The sequence below is a fragment of the Ambystoma mexicanum genome, chromosome 4q (assembly GCF_040938575.1).
Source record: "Ambystoma mexicanum isolate Mex_15411 chromosome 4q, UKY_AmexF1_1, whole genome shotgun sequence".
NCBI classification, from domain to species: Eukaryota; Metazoa; Chordata; class Amphibia; order Caudata; family Ambystomatidae; genus Ambystoma; species Ambystoma mexicanum.
Window position 1 is genome coordinate 229,208,186 of NC_090928.1, and position 19,155 is coordinate 229,227,340.

A 19,155-nucleotide genomic window follows, 5' to 3' on the forward strand; every position below is an offset into this window, starting at 1 on the left:
TGGTGCAGTGACTGACTGCCCAGTGGGAAGCGGCTCTGCCCTTTATCGTGCCCATTACAACCCTTCCACTGATCACTTAACAAGTGGTGTCAGCACGAGCCCCAGAGGAGCTTCGGCTACAACAGTGCTTATTTATTACTACAACATTGGCAGCTCGGTACTCTGCCGCTTTAGTCTGTGAAAGCTTGGAAGAGGGGATGGTGCGCAGCCAATCAGCGATTAAAAGGCGGGGCGAACGCAGCCGAAGACCGGGGGCGATACTAGAAATGAGTGGGATACCAAATATTACATAACACAGGCACATGACGTACATGGCATTCAACGTAACGTTCCTAAATTCACGTGAGGGCAAGAACACGTTGGTAGGGTCCGTTTTTCAAATAGGAACCAGCTACTATCCCCATTCAACCCGCACCGCAACCCCTTCCAGCTCCACGTGTGCTCCTGTGTTGCAGTCTTCCCGAAGAAGAAGGGAGCTACGCTGTCACCATGTCTGCAGCACTGGACCGCGTTGTGTAAGTGGAGAAAAGGGGCTGCCCGCTGGGTTGTGTGTGGACGCAGAGCAGTTGTTAGATTATGTGCCCTGATTTGGACGTGTCTGCGTTGTGGGAGAGGGGGCGAGCTAGAAAAAAGCTGGTTGGGACCTGGTTGAAGAAGGAAACGGCTACAGAGTCCGTACCCAAGGGGCAGCTACTCCATAGCCCCTTACTTTGGGTGGAGGGTACATCCCTCTTAACCAGGGGCGTACACTCCAGGGGTTTTATGAACTGTTCCACCTCTTGGTCTGAGTTGTGTCCAGATCTGTTTTGAATAGGCTTCCAGCCTGGCGAACGAGTACAGTGCACGTGTAGTGGAAAATTCGTACTGTATGGGTAAAGCAATGCAACTAATTGATCAAAGCAGGCACATAGTGTGGGGAACTATATACATCTCTCTATCTTCTCCAAAACCGTTTAGAGTAGGTAAGCAGTGGTGGAAAAGTAACTACAAGTCTGAGAATGCACACTGCTGTTGACTGAGCAGCTAGGGTAGGGTCGGATGGAGGTGTTGGACGGGTCATGGGGCCACTTAGCAATCCTTAAAGCTTTATTGGAATACAGTTTCTGCTCCGTAGCTCTCATATTTCTTCAACTACTGAGACTCCAAGGCAGGTGAAATGCATGGTTGCTGGGTGCCCATTGCAGTCTATGGAGGAATATGGGGCCTGACGTGGGTCTAGAGTGGTTGATATCACCAAAACACAGGTATGCTGAGAGCTATGCTACAATCAGGCTTTCTTATTATCTAGTGTTAGATACTCCACTAGTATACTCCAGGCCCGCTTCTTCCTAGATCTCTGCTACCTGTGGGCAATGTTCCCCCCCTAATTAAGTGCAGAAATTATTAGCCTTCGTGCGCACATTATTTTCGATCTGCGCAATTAAACAACCATATAAGCCAATTTGTGAGCATGTCTAGTGAGATACCATCTCCGCAGAGTTTGGAAGGAAATTTCCCCTTACCAACCACCGCAATTCTTTACAAATCAATGTAAAAGGGCATTTTAAAACTTTTTCCAAACATATAGGCTAAACAATCAAATCATTTTAGATGTGATTATCAGGAGAGCTCATCAACCAGTCCAAGACTTCAAGATATGCCATAGTACCTACCAAAAGTACTCCTGGGCAGAGAGAAACCTGTGCATGCACAATAAATCTTTGCATGCTCAGGATAAACAATAGGTGTAGCTGTGACGGGAAAAATGCAGAAAGTGTTTAATGCTATTGGGGGAAAAATTATGTTTATTACAAAAAGCAAATATCACTAATCACTGATGTGGTTGTCAAAGAATTCAGACATTGTGCAATGTTTGCAAATTGAATAATTGCAACTGAAAGGAATGTGTCAGGAAACATGCATTTGCCACTTTAATGGAGTAATTCAAGGGCCAGTAGAAAATGTCTCTCATACTTTATGTATGGGTGATAATTGCATCAGAATAACTGCTCCACAGAATATGATCTGAATTCCTGGGCCTCTAATTACTATCCACATTGTGTTGTTCTGCGAGTTGCACATTTACTCAAAACCAGCCTTACAGATAGGAGGCATATACGATTTTACTTAAAACAGTGCAATGTTCCGAACAGGAAACCATGAACATATAGGAATCTACCGACAAAGTTCCACTGATCTCTTTTCAAATCCGAATTGGTAGGAACTCGAATAATATTACTGCCTTATCTTGAGTAATTTTAAGGGGAAAGAACATATTTCAATAAGTATGAAAAAGGCAATTTTTTTTTCTTACTCTGAAAAATCCTTTGATTACAAGTATGGAGTAAAATTGTATCGGACCCCTCAGCAGCTGAGGATACAAAGAAATGGGTGCTTTTTCCTAGGCTATTACTATAGCTTCTTAGCCTTGAGCAAACAAACACTTTTCCTTCACTGTACAGTACTGCCAACACATCTGATTTGAAGTTGCTGATTTGTTCTTCACCCTGAAGGAGTGTTCTCCTGTTCCTTTACACCCATTCCCCTCTCAGGCACCTGTGCTAGCCTCCAATATTAGTTGACTGGTCTCTGTAAAAAGTGAGGGATTGTAGAAGTAAAACTCTAACTGGGATATTTGCAAATCCAATTTAAAGTCACATGATATTATGTGCAGTTTATGAAAATGTCATAAATCTGCATGTGCACAATTACTATGAAGTACATACAAGATTGTTTGCAACATACCCCACATTTCAATTGTTGAGTAGGTTTGACAAGTGCTCAGTGAAACCATTTTTGTATACCAGAGGATTAACATATAATTTGTCAAGGTCTATGCCCCATGGAATGCTGAAAATGTTGAAAGGTTGCAGGTTGTGTGAAAAGCATTCTAATTATCTGAATATTGTTGCCCTAATTTTATATATGAATAATGCCAGGCAGAGTTCCTACCAAGTATTCCCTACAGGCCAAGTAAATGATATTGCAATGTTGCTCTCTGCTCGTAGGGTAATGTTAGCAATGCTAAATGGTGAGCATGACATTTGCCTACTCAAAATCCTTAGAGGGCAAATTTAATATTTGAGTTTTATAATGCATTAACTTGCAAGGGGGCTCTTCAAAGTGCTTGTGTGACACGTACAAAGAATAGGAAACATGGGATGAAGTTAAATATCCTAGTAGCCTGCTTACTTGCAGTCAGTACATGATATTTGAGCTGACACTCGGGTTACCTAATGTTGGTAATGCTTTTATAAAGGCACCATGAGCAACAAATTCTTGAGCATTCATATTATAACATAAACCAAGGCTTGTATCTAAGTCTGGTAACCTTTTGCTGAGCTAAGGTAGGCAGAGTTGAGGTTGTCTGGTAACATCTGAATGTGGCCTGGGGCGGAGTTCGAGTCATACGGTATAAGTGTGGTAGAGTCAATAGGATCCCGGGTGGGGCGGGAAGATAATTAATGTGTGCATGCATATCTTAGTTATATCTTCTGTTCATGGAGTCACTTTTTCATATTCATTTTTAACCTTGTGTCGGTGTCTTCTATTTTTAGAGTTTCTAGGGTCCAGCCTGCATAGTACGGCAATAAATATGTTACTCCAGAATAGTTAGTCTAATTTAGCTTCATTTTGAGAGAAAGCAAATATTAGGTACCTGCTTGTGCCTTATTAAATCTTATTTGAATAGGTGTGAATTTTCTGTGTGCGCTGCTAAGTCTTCTGAGCGGCACCCAGAAGGAAGCTGTGCAAGCGCACATGCACACAGCTGAGAGGGAACATTGCTTGTGGATCAGTATTTGTATACTTTTTCTGGCTTTCTGGCTTTCCGGCCTTAAATGAGATTGGTTTGAATACACTATCCATAAACATTTAAGAATTTAACATGCACCTCACTTCCAACCTATGCGTCTTGGTTACTCCATCTCAATATGGATACTGTATTCAAATTCACCCAAAACACTCAGTAACGTCAGTAACAACATGGGTATAATTCCTCATGACAAAATGTATGCATTTATTGTACACTTGTGAAGTTATGCTTTAAAAGTTGACCAATGGTCCTCGGAACGGATAGCACGGATGACCAGTTGCCTGCATGTTTCCTGTTGCACATTGCACCAGGTTATGTCTCTGAACCAGTTGCTTCTCAAATGGGAGGGGGTTTTGAGTTTCCAGTAGCAAATGAACTTTCTACCCTCCCATATTTTACCGAATTATGTGTTAATAGGCAATGGTGGGGGCTGGTCATCGTTTTTAAATGGTCTGCTCAGGGCTTGTATCGCCTACGAACCGCATGAGCCATTCTGTGAGTTGACTGCTATATGCCCGATAGAGCAGATGTTTACTTAACTGGGGAAACAATGTCTTTTTCCACTGCCACGTACTGTGCATAGGGCGCAGGGCCATAGCAGTGTTATATGATATAGCTGAGCTCTTGAGTAGTATGTTTCTAAATTGGGTGCAGCCAGCCCCCCATCTTTGTAAGGTAGAGTCAGGACCTCCAAAGAGACCCTGGACTGTTTGCCTGCCCAAATCACTTGCGACAGCAATGACCTCCTTTTTACTTATCCCCCAAAATAACTGAAGGGATTTTATATGTTCAAGAACAAGTACAGTAGAGCTTGGGTAGAACAATTTTAATGGGAGAGAGTCTAGCTACATTGGCACTGTAACCCTTCTCAAACCTATGTTCGATTGAGGCGTGTCCATGTAGGAAATGACCAGACAGTTTGGGGACTTCCCGATAAACCATAACACCTAGGCACCACTTAAATCCCCAGTTGTCACCTGCACGATTAGTATTGGGGGTGAGTGGGAGTAGATCAGATGTTGCCCAGTTTATCCTAAAACCAGTCTCTTACCCAAATGTATCAACATAGGAGCTATGTTATTATCTGGGTTTTCAACATACAATATGCATGTATTGTGACTTATACTTTCGGGTAAAATTGCTGGCCTTTTTCAGTGTTCTGAACTGTAAGAATACAGACTCCACCGCCAGGGTGAAAGCAAGTGGTGAGAGAGGACAACCATGTCAAAGGCCCCTCTGTAAACGAAAAACGAAGCGAGTGCCATTCATCGGTAGTGAAGCAGAAAGGCAAGCATACAGTAGCCGAACTAGGGATAGAAGGGTTTCGCACCTTTTTTGAAGAACCATAAAGGGAAAATTCCAATTCAATTAATCAAATGCCTTCTTGGAGTCTAAAAACATGGCCACAGCTTGAAGTTCTGGGTTGATTTGTGATAGAATAACAAACAATCGCTTACGAAATGGTGCTTATGATTAGATTAGCTGCATCTTGAGGGGATGAATCGGGATTGGTCTGGCAATAATCTCCCCGTTTATGGCTCTAATCTGCAAGCTGATACCGTAGGCAATATTGTATTATCCAGATTCGACATTGATAGTAGCCTATATAAGGAACACTGTTTTATCGTTCCCAGGCTTAAATAAAAAAAAAAGTGCTAGTAGCCTCATTGTTAATAGAAGTTCCTCTGCTCTCAAATCTTGGCACAACCAGGTTTATATGCTTTTAAAAAAAATGTTTTTAAAAGTACTCTGCTGTTATACCGTCATGCCCAGGAATCTTACCTGGGGACAAATCGCTGATGGAAGCAGATATTTCATATTGTGTTATGGGCATGTCTAGTGGTTCATTCTGGGAGTCTGCAGTCGAGGCTACCTCTGCCCTATCCAAGTACTGACTACCTTTTGTATAAAGTGGATTAATCGTCAACAAATGTCTTCATAATATTTACATGGTCCCTGTGCTTCACACCATCTGATACTCCTGTCAATCAATAGGGGAGGTCTTTTCCTATATCAAATCCAAGATATTAACTTTCTAGTGCATACCCCCCACTCCTTCATATCTCTTTGCTGGAACTCTGCCTGCCATAAACGTGCCCCCCCCTCAATCAGTGGTCTCAAACGTTTCCAATTTTTTTTTTTCTTTACAGCATAGCTGTGTTTGAGTTATGCCACTATGTTGCAAGCTCGAGCAACGTTGTCCAGGTCTCTCACATTCCAGACAACCGCAGTTAGCTGTGGCTCCACTGACACTAAAGAAAACCTTGTAGACAACTACAATGTCTACTCCTCCTGCTTGTACGTGAGCAGTCGAACCCAGCAAACTGGAAGATGTAACCACTACTTAATATATTGCATTGCTTAGAGGGTATATATCCATGAACAGATTTATGATACAGAAATCTTTCAAAAAGCCACCCCACCCTCAATGGTCTATCCAAATTCACAAGTGCTCAACTCTTCAGTATGCACATTTCACAATGAACGCAAACCCCAGCAAATATACCATGGCCATAAGGGATAAGACCCCCTTTCTGGGGGAACCCTGACAGTCGCTGCTCTTCTGTCTGCGGCTGAATGCTGTCCTGTATCTACTTTTATTTATTTCTAACTTCTAACAACACTTATAATGCTGTTCTCTCTTTTCTCTAAGTTCAATTCGTTCTTGGAATGATCCCACTCTACAACCCGCCAGGCCCGGATTCCATCTCAGTTGATGCCCCAAGTCTTCCGAACTGACATATTATTTAGATCACTCTGGTGCATGCTTTTTAATTCTTATGCTGTTTTTTCCGCTTTCTTAAGTTTTCATTATCTTTCCTGGTTTCTTTTTGTCGTAGTAGTAATAAAGCTTTATTTCGGTCATAAGAGCAACACGGAGCAATACAAGTTAATGCATAAAATGCTTTTACACACAACCTTAAAACCTACAAAATCCATTTGAGTATTATAAAATTATGCTAAGAATTATGAAATTTAGATATACAGAATAACCATTAGGAGAGCACTGCTCGCAGCCTTAACAATAACAAAAGAAGAAAAAAAGAGGGGGGAAAGGAGCACGATTCCATCACAAGCTGTTCTCTTCATTTTGTTACATCTCACAAAGTGAACACCCCATGCATTTGTTCAACTCTTACCCTCATTAGCCAAGCTCTGTGAATATAACAAGCCGTGGCAAATACCATGCAAACACTTTGGGGATTACTTAAAAATGACAGTGCCTCTCTCTTGTATTATGAATCCTAGCAGAAATCAAAGTTGGTCTCAAATATCTGTACTGCAACCACACACGGTGTTTATGCAACATAAAATGCATTGCTTCTTCTATGGAGGTCTTGAGATTTCCAGCAATTAGTGAGGCTTGTAATCGCAAGCGTCCCCAGTCTAAAACGAAAATATAGGGAACTTTCAAAAGCTGGGATGATTAAATCGATGCATGCTATGCCAGTGTTAGACCATTTATTGTTAATGTAAGCGGTGCCAACAGCAATTTCATAGCCTCTCAAATTCTCATTTCCTAGCTGGCTATTTATGGCCGATTTAAGAGTCACTTTTCCTACAGCCTGGCAAGAGGTTGGTTCATCTCACAGAATACTCAATTTAAGCTCAAATAAACACTTTCTTACACGAGCAAAGCCATTTTGTGCTTCTACCGCCCTTCAGACTTCCTGGCTACAGTCTTATCCAGTATCTAACTGGGTCAAACCTCATCTTTGTCGCCAAAGGTAACATACCTAATTCAAGGTATAACAGAGGACGGAGTACTTGTGGGTAACAGTAGGAGCTTTTTAAAGAATATTCTCTCGCTAAGTTGTAGCTTGTTTAAAGCCTTAAAGCCGAGAAATCCCATATCTCTGCACCATAAGAAGCGGCTCGTGATGATTGTTTCAGAAATTGATTGAGAGTTGGTGAGACCGCTCTATCATGTCTCACAAAGGCGAAACTACCAGCTCCATTGTATTTGTCCATGATAATACTTGACTTTGCTATCTGGGGTGCTCAGTTCCCAAATTCCTGAAATCTGATTCCCAGGTAGTCGAAATGGTTTACAGTGTTCGAAATTGAGGGGAAGCTATTTAGCTCCTGCTTCTAGCATAGTAGAGCCCGGTAGGCTTGAAACCAACAGCTACCAGGGGCTACTTCTGGCTGCTAGGGCCAACTGGTGCCTTACAAACATGTAAATGTGACATTACCTTTTGAGTATTTTAGAATGTTATTAATGAAGAATTGGAACACATCTAATACACGTTCAAACCCAATGGTTCATACAAAATGGACACAAAGTGAAAGGGACATCTCTGGTAGCTCCTGGTTCCCCTACAGTAGCTCCTGCTTACAGGGTGATGCCCAACACCCAGGATCTGGTTTTAGCTCCTGTTCATTGAATCTCAATTTCAAACCCTTGGTTTACCTGTTGAAGCCGAGCACCATCAATGCCAAACAGGACAGACCCACGTTTAGACAAGCGTTGTCGAAAGACCTAAATCTTAGATTTCTCAACATTGCGCTCCAATGTAAGGTCCATACACTTGAACTCAAATATTGAGAGCAAATTCTTTTTAGGTCTTCTGGGGATGTTGATAAAATTACTGAATCATCGACATAAAAAAGGGCTGGCTATTTCACTTTGCCCATTTTGGGGCAATCTTGGCACTCTTTTTTTAACAGGGCGTCAATTATCTCTTTTTAATATATATGTTAAAAAGCAGGGGCGCCAGAACGCATCCCTGCCTCACTCCATCCCTTCACACTACTCGTCCCAGCCCCCCCTCTGCTTTTCTAACTTCGTAACCATCTCCCCCCCCCCCCCCCCCTTCAGTCACAGCATCTGTCTCCTGTTAACCTTGCTCTTTGGAATGCTCGTTCCCTTTGCAGTAAGGCCCACTCAGATCTTGGCTTGTTTTTCCGTATCACCTTACATTTCCTATGCGTCACTGAAACTTGGATCTTCTATTGACACCATTACTCCTGCTGCTCTCTATTTCACTTCTACAGGATTCATCCAACAACCCCTGCCCCCCAATTTACTGCAGAGCGTTTGGCACCCTTTACCACTCCTTTATTCCCTCTTTCCTTCTTCTGTTGATCTCCCCTTGTTTCATCTTTTGAATATCAATTTTCTTCCTACACAGGACCCTTTTCTGTAGCTTTTCTTCTTTCATTCCCCCCTGCCCCGGCTCTGTTTCTTTCTGTGACTACCTTGACACTTATTCTTCTTGGAGATTTTAATCTCCCTTCTACCCACTCAGCCATCTCTCTATTCTCGACTCCCATAATCTGTCTGTTTCTTTACCTACCTCCCATATCTCTGGTTCCTCTCTTGTCCTCGTATTCTTATCTGCTCTCTCTATAACCTCTGTGTCTGCCCTGCCTATGTATTCCTCTGATCACCATCTACTTTCCTTTCCAATTATTCCTACTCCTCCTCAACCTGTTTCTCCATCCCGACCAGGTCTTTTCTCTGTCGCAATCTTCACGAATGTGACATTTCTTCCTTCATATCTATTTGTACTTCGCTCCCATCATTATCTGATTTTTCTCTGCTTTCTGCAGATAATGCTGCCTCTTCTCTTCTAAGCACCCTCGACTCTTTCTATCCTGCATTTCTCCCCCACTCATTAACCTCCCACAACCCTGTCTTACTCTGCAGCTTCAGCCCAAAGGCGCATTCTTTGTTGGCCCAAGCACCGCTCGCACAAGGTCCATGCCCTCTCTGTTCTCACTACCTTTTCTATTCATGTTACGTTTGATGCTGTTCCCCTCTCCACTAAATGTTCTTTCACTTCTGATCTTTTGCACTCTGTTCCTCTCATCTTTGTCATCTTTTCCAAACTCTAACTCGTATTCTCTCGTCTCCACCTCCTTACCCGGTACTTTCTTCTTCTCTCTTTGCTACTGACTTTCTCATATTGTTCTAAAGTTACCCTCCTTCGTTGTGTTATTACTGCCTTTGCTTCCTCCGTCATTCTTTCTCGTATCGGCTTCTTATGCATCTCTCTTCACCTGCCTCATGGACGCCAATATCTCTGCTTTGCTGACAAAAGCACACCATACGTCTGCCCCTTAAATCCTGTTACTGCTTCTCTTGTTCTTAAAGTCTATTCTTTCATCCTTCTTTTTTTTACTTGCTTGTATATTCATTCCTTCCTCACCTCTGGCTGTCCTTCTTCTTTTAAACATGCAGCCATGTGTCCTATTCTGAAAAAGCCTTCTTCAAACTCTTCTCTTCCATCCAACAATTGCCCCATATCTATCCTCCCTTTCCCGTCTAAACTCTTGGAGCATGCTGCTTATTCTCAAGTCTCTACATTCATCACTTCCAACTCTTTGCTCCCCTGTTTCTAATCTGGTTTTCGTCTCTACCATTCTACAGAAACTGCTCTTCTTTCTGTGTGTAATTTTCTACTATCCGCTCGCTAAGTATGCTTCTCTTTTAATACTTCTTGATTTGTCAGTCGCGTTTGACACTGTTGACCAATCTCTTCAGCTTTCTTCTTTCGTCTCTTGATTTGTAAGGGTCTGTTCTCAAATGGTTCAAATCATCTATTTGACCACACTTATTCTGTTTCCTGGGCTGGTAATACTGCTTCTACTCTGCCCCTTCACCTTGGTGTCCTTCAGGGTTCTGTTGTTGGCCCTCGACTTTTTTCTTTCCACACCTGGCCTCTTGCTTCTATTATCTCTTCTTTCAAGCTTTCACACCACTTTTACTCTGACACTCAACTTTTTCTATCCTTCTCTTCTTTTTAATCTCTGATCCACGAGAAAATAACATCTTGCCTATTGGCCATTCAATCACGGATGGCTGATAGCTTTTTATTTTTAAGTTGAAAAAACGCCTTATGTATCATTGGTATGACCTCCAAGTGCTGGTAGGTTGAATGCCCTCGGGAACCGCAGGCGTAAGTGGCGTTGAGGAGGTCCAACAAGCGTTTGTTTGCAGGGCCTTGTATCTCTCTGGTGATAACAAGCGTAGTAAAACACATGGATCTTTTTTCCTTTTCCGAGGGTTGTGGGCAGAAAATCGGAGCATGTTACTTGGAATGCTGCAAAACAGGTCAATTTGCATATGTCTTACGTGGTCTCACTCTTAATGCTAATTTCGAGCAGCGTCTGTTAGCAGATTGTTACTCTTCTGTGTTTTTTTTTTTTTTAATGAAAGATACTTTCTCAATTATGTGTGATTGTGAAAGGCAATTTATTCACGCTGTGTACGATTTACGTTTTTTGGAAGGAACAGCCTAAAGAAATGGCCCTTTGTTCTAAAAGCTATCAATAAATTGTGTTCGCAGTCTTGATAGGGTGAACCCTCTTTAAAGCGAATTGTTTGCTTAAAAAAAAAAGCAATTCGTTTTTTGTCACCTCAATTAGTACATTTACTTTCATATGTTTTGTTGTTTCTCTGTCTTCATAAAAGGCCATTACAAATGAGCCCCCTTAATTCAGTTATTACTGCACGTAACTGAGTTGAAAATATAAGTCTAGCTTTGAGATGTATTTGGCTTTGTGATTTGTTAAGCAATGGCTGGAAAAAACGTATTGCCTGTAAATCTGAAATGCAATACATTTCAAAAGGCATAATGAAAAGTAAGAATAACTTTTCAGGATTCGAGAAAGTGGCTGAAAATGAGAGTACACAGGCAGTGTTTGAAATTGTGGGGAGCTGGCAGCTATTTAGCTCCTGGTTGTAGCCTAGAATAGCCTGGTTAGCCAGGAGCTACTTTTGGCTCTCCATGCTAACTGATCCCAAACAAGCACACCTATGTGTGCATTTTGGACAGTCTCTGAATAAGCAGTAGGGCACCTCCTATTTGACATTGCAAGCATGTGGGGTCTTAAAAATAAAAGTTTTAATCTTTTATTGAAGTTAGATTTGCAGAACGCTATGCATTGGCTCCTGGTACCCAGTGGTAGCTCCTGCTCACTGGTTAATACTTTATATGCAAGAGCTGCTTTTAACTCCAGCTTATCCAATCTTCATTTTGACCTCTGCAGGGTCGTATGTTCACATGAAATCCAATTGGACTTTTAGTGAAGCTCACCGGTCCCTAGAGCTACCACAACTCTAAACCATGATTTTAGTCTGTGTCCAAATAGCATTCGTTTGCCTAATGTTAAGCAGTGCAAGTAAGGTCAAGGTTTGCATATAGAGGCCTCACAAACTATAGGAGGCTGAAAGCACCCTATTTAAAAGGCTTGACCTGGAAGACTATCCCCGATTTTGTATAATGCATAGCTCTTATGTCAGCAGCTGGAGTGGTTGTGGTTCCGTCCTGGATGGGCAAGGTCTGTAGCTGAAGACCCTGGGGCTCAATAGACATAGCAAAACAGATGACTGGAAGGTTTTGAATTAATCACAACCACGGGCAAAGCTCTGGGCAACCCTCCAGACCATTGTTGTTTAGCCTGCCAAGCCATTACAGAAGGGGGGGAAAAACCCATATGCAAATCGGGCTTTGTCCTACCCCTAAAGGGGCAGTCCAGCCCGAACTGCTAGGTCTCATCCCTTCTGCACGAGACCACAAGCATCCCCAGAAATGTTTCAGCCTGGTTGGGCTTCATCAGTGAGGAGTAGCTTGGGTCTCTAGGCCTGGCAGACTCTGGACCCACGTCTGGGTATACCCGTCCCACTCGGGGTGACTTTAGCAAAACGGAAAGTGGATGGCTGGAAACCAAAAACCTTTGATGAGAAAAAGTGGCCCCTAAGAGGTGATCTTGTCAAATAAATCACCTTGAAGTAGCGAAGACCCCAAGATTGCAGAGGCAGGAGTGTGGTGGAGCAGCCAGAGAGGTTGAGGTTCTTCCTGTAAGTTTCTGTTGTCTTCTCTGGGCAATTCCCCATTCCTGATGCTTCAACCTGAAATCCCGGTGAATGACCAAGTACTGGTGTAGTGGCAGCTTCTTCTCAAATCTGGGGAGGAGGGCAAGGTCTGACCATAACCTTCAATCATCCACGCTTGGAACATTCCAGGTTTTGGTGACCAACCCAATCGGTGCTGGTAAGCGCATACAAAGACGGGCATCGTCCAGGGCATTCATGTAGGAGGTGTAATCCAAGAGTTTGCCTGATATTCCCTATCCCCAGGGACACGGGCACAAATCCTTTGTGAACTCCTGGTCGGAGCTAGCATCCGCAATGAACCTACTTGGTCATTCCATGTGTCCGCCCACTCGCACAAGGGCACAACAGTACAGTTGCTTGGCTATTGGGTTCACAAACACTACAGATTTCCTCCTGACAGCCTCCAGGAAAGAAGTCTTTCTGTGAGCCAAAGTGGCTCCAAGTCGTGCAGCCACCGCTTATAGGTGCATGACACAAACCATAACGACTGATTGGGAGACTATAGAGCACCCTGGTGGGCCATGCCCTTTGGGAGCCACATTCCCAATGAGATCTGGATCGAACTGAAGGGGAAAAAGTCAGTCGGAAAAGTGAAGGGGGTTCACAATGTGGGCAGAAATTGGGTTTTCTAGTTACATCGAAGGGACAGGAAAGAGCATGTCTTGTTGAAAGTTCTTCAAAAAAGATTTAAGAATGAAAATGTTTTTTAATTGGCATACCAGCATGCATAAACTAAAAACGAAGACTTGGCTGCTTCAGATTGAGTCTGTTTTAGGGAGTTATGCCAATAGCTTATGGGAAGGCCCTGGCAAGATGGTGTTCTGCCTCCCTCCCCCACAAACCTTCTAGTGCAAAATGTTTGGTCTGTCTGTTAACCAGTCACTTGACCTCGAGCCCTCAGTTTGACCCGAGCCTTGCTTGGGCTACCTAGCTCCAGCACCTGCACTGTGCAACTGAATGGCACAAGGATGCAAAATACATTCTTTTGTCAGTCCTCATCTGCCGGTTTAAATTTTTAGCAGCTGCCGGCATACATGACTCTCTACAGCACTGTAGTAAGAAATCTGACATGGCGGCTTAGAGCAACATGAGTTTGGTTGTGCCTGTGAAAAGTATGTTCGTTTGCACTGTTTCAAATGACTGATCCCACAAGTCGTTATGTTCTGTGTTTTGTTATGCAGTATTTGCAAAAAGCAGCTTTCAACATTTCTATGTCCTCGCCATGCGTGGGATTCCATCTGACCGTATTATTCCAGGGGTTATGGTTGTGGAGAAGCAATGCTACGTTCCAACACTGTGCTGGGTGTGGAGAGAGGGTGTCCTTTGGGTTGTGGGTGGTCAGGCTTTGTGGCCTTCCGCAGTGCCGGAGTGACCGTGTTGTTGGTATGTCAAAATGGTTGGTATGATTTGTTAAAATCTGGCTTATTTTATGACTCTTGGTTGTATTTCTCTCAGATGTTTTAGGAAGAGATTGGTTAGGGTTGATCAAGAGTCCGTGTGTGTAATTTATGACAAGGCGAAGTGGACTAGTATGTTTCGGAGATAGTTATGTACGAATTCAAGGCATGATCACGAAAGAATGACTGTTTGAACGATTTGTGTTGGCATTCGAGATTGTAGTCGAATGTGATCAAGTGGTTTATGGAGTTATTTATTATGCACTGTATTAAGCTCCAAAATACCTGGAAAAATTTAAATGGGAACTTGGTTGTCATTGTTCCCTACCGGTTTCAGTGACGGACCACATTAGACGGTGCAATGTCTCACTTCTGCAAAAAGGCAACTAACCCTTTTTTCTGGACTACCTTTTTAGGTCTGTCTGGAGTGAGCTTTGCTCACTGCTGAAGAGAGCTATTAAAGATGCAGAAGAGAGGGGCTCTTGTCAATCAGCTGCTTGGTTATGCTTCACCAGTGTGTTCTGCTCAAAGCTCTTTTGCAGCTGCCATTTTGTAGGGACCTGATGTGGTTGGGCACGTCACCATTTTAATCTATTTACTATGGGATTGTGCAGTACTGTGAACCCAAATACGAACAGGACCAACAGGAGTGCACTCTCTCAGACATTCAGCATTGGATGTGCAAAGGTTGCATTACTGAAGAGGCTGTTAATTGGGGGGATGCTATCTGACACTAACACATGCTCATAGCAGCCCACTACTGTATATGGTTAATAGCTGCTGCTGTGCAGTCTGATTCAAATGGTATACTTGTTGACAAGCAAGCCTTGTGTTACTTTTGTTCTGGGGAAGAACAGGGCTATGCATCTGTGCTGCTTCAAGACTTTTGCAGAACATTTATCCAGCTACATATTGCATGCATATGTATTTTAATCATTGTTTTGTAAAGTGAGCGGTCTGCTCCATTATGCATGGCCAAACACTGCCAAACATTTGGCTAGGGGGTGGATGGGGTGGTTCTGATGAGCATGGTGGTTTGCCACCATTTGCCTGGGAAACTGACACGTCCTTCAGGCTGTCAGTACAGAGAAACTTTGTTTCTCTTAGTCTTTTGACTTTGTTGCCCCTTGTTGGTAACATTTTATCATTGCACAAAGTACCACGCAATGGTCTTTGTGTTTTATGGGCCTAGGCATCTTCTAAGGAATTTTTGGTGATTATAAAATGTGCTTTAGGGCAACCTGGTGGCAGCAGTAGCTTTTTCTTGTCCTTATAATCTTTTACCGAGCCTTACCGTGTGTGGCTCCTGACTGTGACTGGTGTCCAACATGGGCGTGCCACAAGGTCTTTAGTCTGTTCCCTTAGCCATTTTGTCACTTTGCTTTTCCAGGTCTGGATTTCCTTTTTTCGGCATGCAGTTGCCTGCAAAAGCTGCTTCTTTTGCCGGCCTCTGCAGGTAATGTGTGTAGGCCCATAGGAAGTGGTCTGGGACTGTCTGGTCCTAATCCACGATACTGATGATAAGGTGTCTGGTGAGCATGAGAACAATGGTGGTCCCTGATCGGACCACTGCTGGTGTGCATGTGTTGGGCAGATCTTGCCATTGGTGGGCTGGGTGCGTGCACTAAACTGTCTGTGGATATAAAAAGGGGCTCTGCACCATTCATCGGATCTGAAGAAGGAGCCAAGTATCCTGAGGAGCCTAGCAGAACTAAGGATGATCCTGGGATGCACTTGACAAGGCCTGGCAACCAAACACTGTGATGTCCCAGTGGAGCCCTGCTTTGTGCCTGATCTCTGCAAAGGTTCTTTCCACCTTTTGGAGTGGTGGGACTAATTGCTCTCAACGCCTCCTAGTAACTATGAAAGTGAGCCTGTTCAGAAGTGTCCCATGGCCATCAATGGGCTGTCCAGCTCAATCCTCGTTTGCTGTGCAGGAGCATCGCTGTTTCGTCTCTAGACTCTGGGGAATCCTAGCTTTACCTCCAAGATGCCCTTCTGCTGAATTTTGCTGTCCCAGCACCTTAAAGGCATAGTCCAGTAAAAAATGTTATTGTCCCTACGGGTCGGCCATGTTTTTTTAAGCCCAAGTGGCTCGATTTTAGAAAACTTTCCTATGGACCTTACCCGAGTTTTCGTCCATTAAACGCACGCGAAAACAGGCACCAGGGAGCCGCCATTTTGTGATAATCCTATCACTTGCCGCATCGCCCTGGCTGACCTGCTCTGCGGCACTAAATCAATTCCCCCGCCCCTGAGCCTGACATTATCAAAACATTAATATTCCCCGCCTCTCTCCGTGACGTTACTGTGCTGCATAGGCAAACGCGCCCAGTCATCTTCTACGCGACTCCACACAGAACCCGGAAACCAACACAGACCATCTCACAACACAGCGCGCCACAATTCGGAATATGAAACTGTACTTTAAAATCAAATAGCAACACGGTACATTTGGTAAAGTACATTTATTTGACATTAAATGTTTAGAGAATATTCAGCAATTGCCATATGAACTCCGAAAGCCATTTATTTTCTTTTATCTGTATCCGCAATGGTACACAGGGTGTTGCTTTTCGTTAAAAGAAGCACTTTGGAAGCACGGTGAACCGCAAGGCTGTTCCATCAACTAGGCACTAGTCCATCGTAAAGGTTGATATGTTGCTTCTAGCCACTAGTACAGCGTAAAGGCACGTGTGTCATGATGCCTACCCCCGGAGCACCAGGCCAGGCCCAGCACCCCCGGGAGCAGGCATCACGCCCCCGGGTAAAAGCCCAGGGGCCCTTTATAGGGGCTCTATGGACTCTGTCCTGGCGCCGTTAGCGCCAGGCTCATGTTGGACATCAGTCCTGGCGTCATAGGCGCCAGGCTCATAAAGGGAAGTGTTTGGTGCACTTACCTGAAGCAGACCATGCTGCACACTCACTTGATGCAGATCATGCTGCATGAAGAACCAAGCCAAATGAGGCTTAGGAGGGACTATTTTTCTGAAGGAACTATTTTGTTACTTGGGTGGGACTGTGGAAGAATACTCACCTGCAACTTCTTTCAAGGCTATTTAAGCCACACCCGGACAGCCACACGTGCTTCGCGTTGTTCTGCATCCCAGCAGCTGAACGCTCACCGTGTCTGCTCCTGCACCTGGACTCCAGCCACGCCCGCCTCGAACCTGGAACACCTGTAAAGGAATAAGAGAAGAGAAATGTGAAAACCAAGAACTATTTCAACCTTCTTACCTGCATCCGGAATCTTCACGCCATCATTCCTGAAGGAAGACTTCCATTTAAAAGCACCGCGTTGCTCGCTGCAGCGCTGCGCTTCACTCACCTGGTCCCGAGACGCCGCCCGGCTCCATCGCGGCTCTCAGTGCCGGTCGCCACATCCCTGCACTGCACCGAAGGGAGAGAAGAAGAGACAAAAGGTGAGCAAGGGAACACAAGAGGAAAGCTGGATTTTCAGCCATATTACTTACCGGCTATTCTTGGTGAACCATTCCACATCTCGGGTCGGCGCCACATCTCTGGCAGGTACCGCTCCCCGGCCCCTATGGGGAAAGGACAAAAGACATTACTGGAGAATTATAAAGACTTTTAGAGGGGTCGCCCTCATCACTGACTCACCTGATTTACCCCAGCAATTTAACCCCTCAACGCATCGCCTTTGTTCTGCACCTGAAAATATAGGACAGAAAAAGACAACATAAAAGGAGGCTCACACTTGAACTTTTGCATCTTCATACTTACGGCGTATCGCTCAGTAAAGTCAAGTGGATTTGCCAACGCCATTCTAAAACCAGCGAAGTAACTGGACGAACGCGCGCCCCTGCACCAGAAGCAGGATGGAGAGTTCATCCTTCCAAACCATAAGGTGAGCTTAAACCAGGGGTTTTGGAGGAAGTCAGAGGAGAACGAAGGGGGAAAGGGGGGAGCAAGCACATTATTCAGCAGACAGTTAATCCCCTTTCTCATCTGCAGAAGGATATTCCTACGGGCCAGACAAGCAAGATTTGGGGGTCCAGTTCAATCGGTGGTCCGTATTCTGCGCATCACGCTTGAAGAGGCCACAGCAACCCAGACCAGACCAGTGCCTCCGTGGGAGCCAGGTGAGCGTTACAGAATGCGAAGCCTTCCTTCAAATTCCCACCCAGGCGCTATGGAAACTTCCGAGACTGACCAGTTGGCCCAACTACTGGGGGAATTACGGGCCGAAGTACACGCCGCTCGTCAAGAGACTAATGCTCTCAGGAGGGAAGTGATTGTAACAAAGGAAAGAGCTGATGACCTGGCTAGACAGCTTTTGCAAGGTCAAGCTGGACAAACTCCTTCACCCGGTTCCGGAGGGAACCCCGCTCCTGTGTTTTCCAGTAACCCGGTGCAGATTAATCTACCTGGAAACATGCCGCTGGCCCCACCCGAACTCTTTGCTGGGGACCCCAAACGATTCGCCGTATTCATGAATCAGTGTCGTTTGCATTTCCTGTGCAGACCTGGGGCCTTCCCAAATGACCAGACCAAGGTAGCCTTTGTATTGTCATATCTCAGCGGCAGTGCTGCCGATTGGTCAGTTCCACTGGTAACTCAAGATGACCCGATTCTTCGTGATTTTCAAAGATTTCAAGCAAGCATGGAAAGGTTATTCGCTCGTCACTCCCAGGGGCAGGCTCTAGATGACGAACTTCTATCTCTGCGACAGGGCAATCAAGACCTCCTTTCCTACATTGCAACCTTTAATAGACTAATTGTGGAAACTGGGTGGCCAGAGGATAAAAGAATCACGTTATTTTATCGAGGTCTACGCGGAGAACTTAAAGATGTCCTGGCCCAAGTTTTAAATCCGCCCCAAGAGTGCTCTCAATATATAGACTTAGTGGTCCAATTGGATCACAGACTGCAAAACAGAAAAGCAGATCGGTCCAAGTTTGAGACCCGGGTGTTAGTCAAGACCCACGCTAACCTCAAGGGGGCTGAAGCCTCAGAGCCAATGCAAATCGGAGGAGTTAAAGGACCTTTAACGCAAAAGGAACGTGAAAGAAGACGGCAGATGCACTTATGTCTTTATTGTGGATCCTCTGGACACTTTCCTACGAGATTGCCCGGCAAGGCCACCCAGGAAGGTGGTA

General features: G+C 44.4%; 1 protein-coding gene across 1 annotated transcript in view; it reads left to right on the top strand.

Moving 5' to 3' along the window:
* Positions 1-289: 289 nt before the first annotated feature.
* Positions 290-19,155, top strand: part of RPF2 (ribosome production factor 2 homolog) — a 420,196-nt gene continuing 401,330 nt past the window's right edge. The window contains exon 1 of the mRNA XM_069607771.1: positions 290-515. Within this exon, the coding sequence (XP_069463872.1) occupies positions 490-515 (26 nt within the window). The 5' untranslated portion in view covers positions 290-489. The remainder of the gene's footprint in view (positions 516-19,155) is intronic.